Raw genomic sequence first — 9,788 nt, forward strand, 5'->3', positions numbered from 1 at the left:
CCGGAAGAGTCAGGGCTGCATGGTATTCTGGGTGTTTGTTCTGTTGTGTTTAGGTGCAGATGTTCTCCCAAAATGTGTTTGTCATTCTTGTTTGGTTTTGGTTCAAAGTGTGGCGCATTATTAGTAAGAGTGTTAAAGTTGTTTTATATGGTCACCGTCAGGGTAACCTGTGTGGCTGTTGACCAAGTATGCCTTGCTGTCACCTACGTGTGCAAGCAGAAGATGTATATTGTATAACATGTGTTGGACTGACGAGCTGTTAATACAGATTGTAGAGGGCGTCAAATGCTGTACCATCATAGCACGCCCTTGTTATTAGCTGTAAGGGTGAAAATTGATGACTATTAATCCCGGGAGTTTTCTGCGAGAGGCACTAAAATCCGGAAGTCTCACGGGAAAATTGGAGGGTTCAGCAAGTAAGCTGCTGAGCCGCATCAGAGTGATCAAAGAGCCGCATGCGCCTCCGGAGCCGCGGGTTGCCGACCCCTGGTTTAGATATACATCACTTGTTTATCGTGGTTAATTGGGACCAGACATGACATTGACTATGAATAACACATTTGCGTAAAGTTGTATTATTATTAATAATTTGAATATTTTCATAGTTAGAGCATAGACAACCTGTTAATGACTTTTTAATTACGCTTTTAACATATTTTGAGCCCTCTAAACATCAATTAAATGCCATATGGCCACGTTTAATCTTGTTCCACCCAATATAGTAGCCTTGAGCGTGTTCTGTAGATTACAGTACTATACTTACGGTCATACTTGCCAACCTTGAGACCTCCAAATTCAGGGTATGGGGGCTGGGGCGGGGGGTGGTGGTAGTGGGGTTGTATATTGTAGCGTCCCGGAAGAGTTAGGACTACAAGGGATTCTGGGTATTTGTTCTGTTGTGTTTATGTTGTGTTACGGTGCGGATGTTCTCCCGAAATGTGATTGTCATTCTTGTTTGGTGTGGGTTCACAGTGTCGCGCATATTTGTAACAGTGTTAAAGTTGTTTATACGGCCACCCTCAGTGTGACCTGTATGGCTGTTGATCAAGTGTGTCTTGCAGTCACTTACGTGTGTCTGTTGAAGCCGTATACGACATGTGACTGGGCCGGCAACGACATGTTGTAGAGGACGCTAAAGGCAGTGCCATCACGGCACGCCCTCAATATTGTTGTCCGGGTGAAAAATCGAGAGAAATTTGGGAGAATGGTTGCCCCGGGAGATTTTCTGGAGGGGCACTGAAATTCAGGAATCTACCGGACAAATCGGGAGGGTGGGCAAGTATGCTTACGGTACAGAATCGTTTAAGCGTCATTGCGATGGCTCTCGCACGGCCACAACGTGGAAATACTTCATCACATTCTGAGAAATTCCTTTAAGTTAGAAGTTGTTCTGCTAAACTTGGTCAGCAATCAAAGCAACGACATTTGACTGTAATGTTACTTGTTAGCATTCCGTCTTGTAAAATGTCAAAGCTGTGTTATTGATGTCGAAGGAGGACTGCTTTAGATGATTAAATCTCCACTTTGGCTGGACAGTTATTGATTGCTGATTTTTAAAGCAGCCTTGTTAGCCTGATGTGCCATGCCGAATGGCTGATGCTACTTCCCACAGTTGTCATTTGACATGGCTCACATGATGCTACTTCCCACAGTTGTCATTTGACATGGCTCACATCAAAGTCTCGCCAATAAGATGTGTTATTGATAAGGCAAGACTTGAAGATGAAGTCCCTGAAAAAGTTGTTCTGACAAAAGTGGGTCACCTTTAGAATGTCGTGGGTGGATATAGTATAGATTGTATAGAGACAAGATTAGTTGCTTGATTTGTTTAGTGGAGCTCAATCCAAACCCACAAATGTAAGTACAGTGGTGAATACAGTACAGGCCAAAAGTTTGGACACACCTTCTCATTCAATTTGTTTTCTTTATGTTTGTGACTATTTACATTGTAGATTGTCACTGAAGGCATCAAAACAATGAATGACCACATGTGGAGTTATGTACTTAAAAAAAAAGGTGAAATAACTGAAAACATGTTTTACATTCTAGTTTCTTCAAAATAGCCACCCTTTGCTCTGATTACCGTATTTTCCGCACTATAAGGCGCACCGGATTATTAGCCGCACCTTCAATGAATGGCATATTTCATAACTTTGTCCACCAATAAGCCGCCCCGGACTATAAGCCGCGCCTACGCTGCGCTAAAGGGAATGTCAAAAAAACAGTCAGATAGGTCAGTCAAACTTTAATAATATATTAAAAACCAGCGTTCTAACAACTCTGTTCACTCCCAAAATGTACGCAAATGTGCAATCACAAACATAGTAAAATTCAAAATAGTGCAGAGCAATAGCAACATAATGTTGCTCGAACGTTAATGTCACAACACACAAAATAAACATAGCGCTCACTTTCTGAAGTTATTCTTCATTCGTAAATCCTTCGTCTTCGGTGTCCGAAGTGAAAAGTTGGGCAAATTTACGATCCACTGGCAGATGTTGGCGTCGTCTGGCGCTGCCTCCTCGTCTTAGTGAAGGTGTGTTCGCCTTCTGTCATCCATTGTTCCCACGCAGTTAGCAGTCTAGCTTCGAATGCCCTGTTGACACCAATATCTAGCGGCTGGAGGTCTTTTGTCAATCCACCCGGAATGACGGCGAGTATTGAATTAAGCGCGTAAGCGTGTCTCTCGATGTGCTGTTATGAGCTAGCAAATATAACAACTACACTACCCAGCATGCAACGATAGTTACGAGCATGCGCGGTAGCCCTGAGAAGCGTTGTTGTATGCTGGCAGTTAGAATGTGGTTATGAGCACGCTGTGAGTAAACGTTGAGAACTCAGTTAACACGCCTCGTCTGCATTATTTATAATTAGACAGACAACACACTTAACAGGAGCCATTTTGGGGTCTTTACATAAACACACAAATGGAAATGAAACGTCACATATCCCAGCATGCACCGCGCGCTTCTTCTACGGGGAAAAAAGATGGCGGCTGTTTACCGTAGTTGCGAGACCTAAACTTTATGAAAATGAATCTTAATATTTATCCATATATAAAGCGCACCGGGTTATAAGGCACACTGTCAGCTTTTGAGAAAATTTGTGGTTTTTAGGTGCGCCTTATAGTGCGGAAAATACGACTGCATCGCACACACTTGGCATTCTCTCGATGAGCTTCAAGAGGTAATCACCTGAAAGGGTTTTCACTTCACAGGTGTCATAGTTTTGATGCCTTCAGTGACAATGTAAATGTCATGAAAATAAAGAAAATGCATTGAAATGAGAAGGTGTGTCCCAACTTTTGGCCTGTACTGTATATTCATAATTTGCCACAATATCCTGTAATTTTAGAAAATAAGACAAATACTGCACAATATAATACAAAAATAAAAATAACTTAATTTAGGCCAAACACATGTAAAATATGTTTGGGTTGTTTTGTTTTTGTTTTGATTTTTAAAATCTGTGATGCATTGAAGGCACAAGATTTGAAGCACAACGTTGCGAAAAGAGATTTCAATTATAAAATAAGTTTTAAAAAAAGGACTTAAAATCTAAGTAAAATAGTGTGAAGTGGTTGACATAGTTAAAGTGGTTTAAATTGATGTAAAGTAGGTTAAATTGATATGAAGTTGTGTGAAGTAGTTTAAACTAAAGCAATGTGAAGTAGTTTAAACATGATGTAATGTAGTGTAAAGGGGTTTAAATTGATACACAGCAGTATAAAGTGGTTTCATTAAATGTAAGAGTAAAGTTATGTACATACAATAATAATAAAATAATTCAGAAATGTTTGGGGGGGGTTTTTCCCCATAGATATACTGTATTGGGGCAGTACGGTGGTAAAATGGTTAGTGTGGAGTTTGCATGTTCCCCACGTGACTGTGTGGCTTTCTCCCACCTCCCAAGACATGCTTGTTTGATTGGAAACACTAATTTGACTCAATGAATGTCTGTCTATCACATCATGATCCCCTGCTGGCCTCCCAATGGACTGGACTTTCACATGAAGTCGGGACCTGGGGTGACAACTCCTTATGCATCAGTCGGTGACTGATGCACGTGTCTACATGCAACATGATCCCCTGCTGGCCCCACTATGGAATAGACTCTCACATTATTAACCGTATCCACTCGTCATCCATTGCACCGGTCACCCGAGGGGGGATCCCCACATCTGCGGTCCCTTCCAAGGTTTCTCGTTGTTTCCATTGGGTTGAGTTTTTTCTTGCCCTGATGTGGGATGTCGTTGTGGCTTGTGCAGCCCTTTGAGACATTTGTGATTAAGGGCAATCTATCAAGTCTGATTGATTGATTGATGTGTTGGCCCTGTGAGTAGGTGGCGACTTGTCCAGGGTGTACTGTGCCTTCTGCCCGAGTGCAGCTGGGATAGCCCCCCGACCCCCACCTCTAAAAAGATAAACAATAGAAAATGGATGGATGGACAAATAACTGTATTGCTGGAGATAAGAATCATGTGTGACATTAGTTTGGACATTTACATTTTTTCTGGGGTTTTTTGCAACAAACTACCGTATTTTCCGCACTATAAGGCGCACCTAAAAACCACAAATTTTCTCAAAAGCTAACAGTGCGCCTTATAACCCGGTGCGCTTTATTACGATTCATTTTCATAAAGTTTCGATCTCGCAACTTCGGTAAACAGCCGCCATCTTTTTTCCCGGTAGAACAGGAAGCGCTTCTTCTTCTACGCAAGCAACCGCCAAGGTAAGCACCCGCCCCCATAGAACAGGAAGCGCTTCTTCTTCTACTGTAAGCTACCGCCCGCCCCCGGAAGAAGAAGAAAAAACGCGCGGATATCACCGTACGTTTCATTTCCTGTTTACATCTGTAAAGACCACAAAATGGCTCCTACTAAGCGAAAAGGATCCGGTTCATAAAAAGACGCAATCTCTCCATCCGCACACGGATTACTACCGTATTTCACAGCAACTGATATTCCTGTGAACCGCACTGTGGAACGGGAGCACGTACGGTGAATATTCGCACCACAGGGAATGAGAAGTCATCCTTCACTGTGGTTCTAGCTTGCCATGCTAACTTCCACCCATGGTGATATTCAAAAGGAAGACCTTGCCAAAAGAGACCTTTCCAGCCGGCGTCATCATAAAAGCTAACTCGAAGGGATGGATGGATGAAGAAAAGATGAGCGAGTGGTTAAGGGAAGTTTACGTGAAGAGGCCGGGTGGCTTTTTTCACACAGCTCCGAAGGCGAACACACCTTCACTAAGACGGGCAGACAGCGCCGGACGACATACGCCAACATTTGCCAGTGGATCGTAAATGCCTGGGCAGATATTTCGGTCACAACTGTGGTCCGAGCTTTCCGGAAGGCAGGATTCACAGAACTGCTGCACAACAACAGCGACACTGAATCCGATGACTTCGACGAGACGGAGCCGGCCATTTTTGGATCCCACGCTTGCGCAACTTTTCAATTCGGACACCGAAGACGAAGAATTCGAAGGATTTACGAATGAAGAATAACTTCAGAAGGTGAGCGCTATGTTTATTTTGTGTGTTGTGACATTAACGTTCGAGCAACATTATGTTGCTATTGCTCTACACCATTTTGAATTTTACTATGTTTGTGATTGCACATTTGCGTACATTTTGGGACAGAGTTGTTAGAACGCTGGTTTTCAATATATTATTAAAGTTTGACTGAACTATCTGACTGTTTTTTTGACATTCCCTTTAGCGCAGCGTAGGCGCGGCTTATAATCCGGGGCGGCTTATTGGTGGACAAAGTTATGAAATATGTAATTCATTGAAGGTGCGGCTAATAATCCGGTGCGCCTTATAGTGCGGAAAATACGGTAACTAGAAACAGCAGAAGTTATGATATAAGCATACTCCAGCATTGTACTATTGTATACTGACTGTATATACTCTACCTCAGTGTACCTGTAAAATAATTAACCTTTACATCACGTTTATTTTTTCTCTTATTTCTTGTGTTCTTGCAGGAAGAAATCATGACACAAAACTCGGAAAGAGGAGACTCAGCTTGATGTGAAACACCATACGCTGTAACTATCTACTGTACATAAATCAAAACATACATTAAAACTACTGTTTACTTGTTGAATCTACATTAAATCAATGACATACATCCATAATTATTTTACTTGTTGGATCTGCATCAAATCACTACAAAACAATGCTTGTTAGTAGTTATTCATTGCAACAACCAACTTTTACGTCAAATTATTTCACAGATTAATATTACAAAACTATACTTTCTTGATCAGTACATGAACATATTCAACTAAAATTCCTAAATATTAACACATTTGTATGCTAAGATTAAAATACTACGCGCTAAACAGCGTTTGCAAACAATACAATTGTGTGAGGGCGTGTTGCAGTGATCTACGAAGACTGCGTGTACAATTAAAAAGTGGTGCAGACCGCCTTATTTAAAGGGTTTTTTTTGCGTGTACTATGCAGCTTTCACCACACCTGCGGTGTTTTCCTATGTTTTCGAACAAGCAGTAGACATGTAATACTTTTTGTAGGCATTTTAGAAGCAGTCCAATATGGCATTTACAATGGAAAACACTTATGTTCGCTGAAGGTGCGCTCATGGGAGATGCTGGCATTGACTGCGAGTGTGTGCTTGAGAGTTTATCCAATAAAGCAAATTTAACTTGAATACACTTTAAATTAGTCAGTGTACAACTTGTATAGAGCATATACAGCAAACAGTAGGAATACAATATATGCTTATGTTTGCTGTGTACAGTATGAATATAATGTATACAGAGTAAACAATATAAATACAATATGTATACAGTATGAATACAACATGTATACTATTGCTGTGTATACATACACATATACATATATATATATACAGTATAAATACAATATGTATACTTATATTTACTGTATACAAGTTGGGGAAATAAGTATTTGATTCCTTCTGATTTTACCTTCACAATAATATGAGCAGTACATCATATTTTTATTGTAATTGAATGTAAAAATAAAAATAAAAAGTTTATTAATACATATCTATTTGATAGTATTTGATGCCCCCCAGTGTTTTTGTGTTCATTAAACACACAAATGAGTCATGCACCTTTTAAGAAAGTACGCCTTATCTCAAATGATCAAGTGTATAATATAAAATACACCTGTAACATCTAAATCAGCGAGGGAAAGACCAAAAAGATGCCAAAGAACGTAGACTTGCACAAGACTGAATAGAAACAGAATATAAGAGCGTAAAACTTTGTCATATGTTGTTGGGAACATATTCTGAGTATGACCTGATTTTAATGTCTGTGTAACTATTATATTGTATGTACATGTTTACTTTGAAATGTGTACTGTTTATTGTTGCTTGCTGACAACACAATATCACGTGAACTTTTGAAGATGAAATACATGTTCACCGTAAGTACTATCCCTTCATTTACAATTGATACACTATATTGCCAAAAGTATTTGGCCACCTGCCTTGACTCACATATGAACTAGAAGTGCTATCCAATTCCTAACCCATAGGGTTCAATATGATGTCGGTCCACCTTTTGCAACTATTACAGTTTCAACTCTTCTGAGAAGGCAGTCCACAAGGTTGCAGTGTGTTTATAGGTATTTTCGACCATTCTTCCAAAAGCGCATTGGTGAGGTCACAAACTGATGTTGGTTGAGAAGGCCTGGCTCTCAGTCTCCATTCTAATTCATCCCAAAGGTGTTCTATCGGGTTCAGGTCAGGACTCCGTGCAGGCCAGTCAAGTTCATCCACACCAGACTCTGTCATCCATGTCTTTATGGACCTTGCTTTGTGCACTGGTGCACAGTCATGTTGGAAGAGGAAGGGGCCCGCTCCAAACTGTTCCCACAAGGTTGGGAGCATGGAATTGTCTAAAATGTTTTGGTATCCTGGAGCATTCAATGTTCCTTTCACTGGAAGTAAGGGGCCAAGCCCAACTCCTGAAAAACAACCCCACACCATAATTGCTCCTCCACCAAATGTCACACCCAGCACAATGCAGTCCGAAATGTACCGTTCTCCTGGCAACCTCCAAACCCAGACTCGTTCATCAGATTGCCAGATGAAAAAGCGTGATTCATCACTCTAGAGAACGCTTCTCCACTGCTCTACAGTTCAGTGGCGACGTGCTTTACACCACTGCATCCGACAGACGCTTTGCATTGGACTTGGTGATGTATGGCTTAGATTCAGCTGCTCGGCCATGGAAACCCACATGAGGGTCACATGAAGTTTGGAGCTCTGTAGCAACTGACTGTGCAGAAAGTCGGCGACCTCTCTGCACTATGCGCTTTAGCATCCGCTGACCCCTCTCTGTCAGTTTACGTGCCCTACCACTTCGTGGCTGAGTTGCTGTTGTTCCCAAACTCTTCCATTTTCTTATAATAAAGCTGAAAGTTGACTTTGGAATATTTAGGAGCGAGGAAATTTCACGACTGGAATTGTTGCACATGTGGTATCCTATGACAGTTCCACCCTGGAAATCACTGAGCTCCTGAGAGCGGCCCATTCTTTCACAAATGTTTGTAAGAAATGTCTCTATGCCTAAGTGCTTGATTTTATACACCTGTGGCCGGGCCAAGTGATTAGACACCTGATTCTGATCATTTAAATGGGTGGCCAAATACTTTTGGCAATAAAAAGTGAAAAACTTATTAATGAATTACATTTAAAAGGTAGCTTGACATTTTTATGGAATATACTATGTATTTACACATATCTACTAAATATGTCACTTTTGCATTTGCAGTACATTAACAAATTTGCTGTGATTTGTTTTTTTTGTAGGTGTGAATGTATATGAGTGTGTGCGCACGTGTGTGTCTAGTACTTCACTGTAAATATATTCTAAAATAAATCAATAATACATGTTTGTTTCTCTGCATCATTCACTTGAAAGTCAAAGTCAGCAATCACATATCTGTATTTGTATAATGCTTATAATGTATATCAATTCTTATATTGCAAGATTGCAAATATGTATTGTTATATTTCTGTATTGTTAATATCTTATTGCTATGTTATAAAATTCAGGCCCAAACGCGTGGTGAGGGTCTGCTGGGAACGTCTAGCAGAGTCTCCTGTCAGAAAGAGTTTCAATTCACACCTTCGGAAGAACTTTGAACATGTCACGAGGGAGGTGCTGGACATTCTCAGTCCGGGTGGACCATGTTTCGCACCTCTATTGTCGAGGCGGCTGATTGGAGTTGTGGCCGCAAGGTAGTTGGTGCCTGTCGTGGCGGTAATGCTAGAATCCGCTGGTGTCCACCAGCGGTGAGGGATGACGTCAAGCTGAAGAAAGAGTCCCATCGGGTTCTTTTGGCTCATAGGACTCCGGAGGCAGCGGACATGTACCGAGAGGCCAAGCGGTGTGCGGCTTCAGTGGTCGCGGAGGCAAAAATTTGGACATGGGAGGAGTTCGGGGAAGCCATGGAAAACGACTTGCGGACGGCTTCGAAGCGATTCTGGACCACCATCCGCCGCCTCAGAAAGGGGAAGCAGTGCACTGTCAACACCGTGTATGGTGAGGATGGTGTTCTGCTGACCTCGACTGCGGATGTTGTGGATCGGTGGAGGGAATACTTCGAAGACCTCCTTAATCCCACCAATACGTCTTCCTATGAGGAAGCAGTTCCTGGGGAATCTGTGGTGGGCTCTCCTATTTCTGGGGCTGAGGTTGCTGAGGTAGTTAAAAAGCTCCTCGGTGGCAAGGAGATGAGATCCGCCCGGAGGCTCTGGATGCTGTGGGGCTGTCTTG

The 9,788-nt window shown here is 41.7% G+C and overlaps 1 protein-coding gene across 4 annotated transcripts in view; it reads left to right on the forward strand.

Moving 5' to 3' along the window:
- Window positions 1-8,793, forward strand: part of mlphb (melanophilin b) — a 97,580-nt gene extending 88,787 nt beyond the window's left edge. For 3 of the 4 annotated variants that reach the window (XM_061926373.1, XM_072912009.1, XM_061926374.2), the window contains one exon: window positions 5,994-6,272. In XM_061926373.1, the coding sequence (XP_061782357.1) occupies window positions 5,994-6,043 (50 nt within the window). In that variant the 3' untranslated portion in view covers window positions 6,044-6,272. Of the gene's footprint in view, window positions 1-5,993; window positions 6,273-7,729 lie in introns of those variants that run through there. The other variant, XM_061926376.2, reaches the window with a different exon arrangement.
- Window positions 8,794-9,788: the final 995 nt, after the last annotated feature.

Source organism: Nerophis lumbriciformis, linkage group LG31, assembly GCF_033978685.3.
Source record: "Nerophis lumbriciformis linkage group LG31, RoL_Nlum_v2.1, whole genome shotgun sequence".
In the NCBI taxonomy this organism is placed as follows: domain Eukaryota; kingdom Metazoa; phylum Chordata; class Actinopteri; order Syngnathiformes; family Syngnathidae; genus Nerophis; species Nerophis lumbriciformis.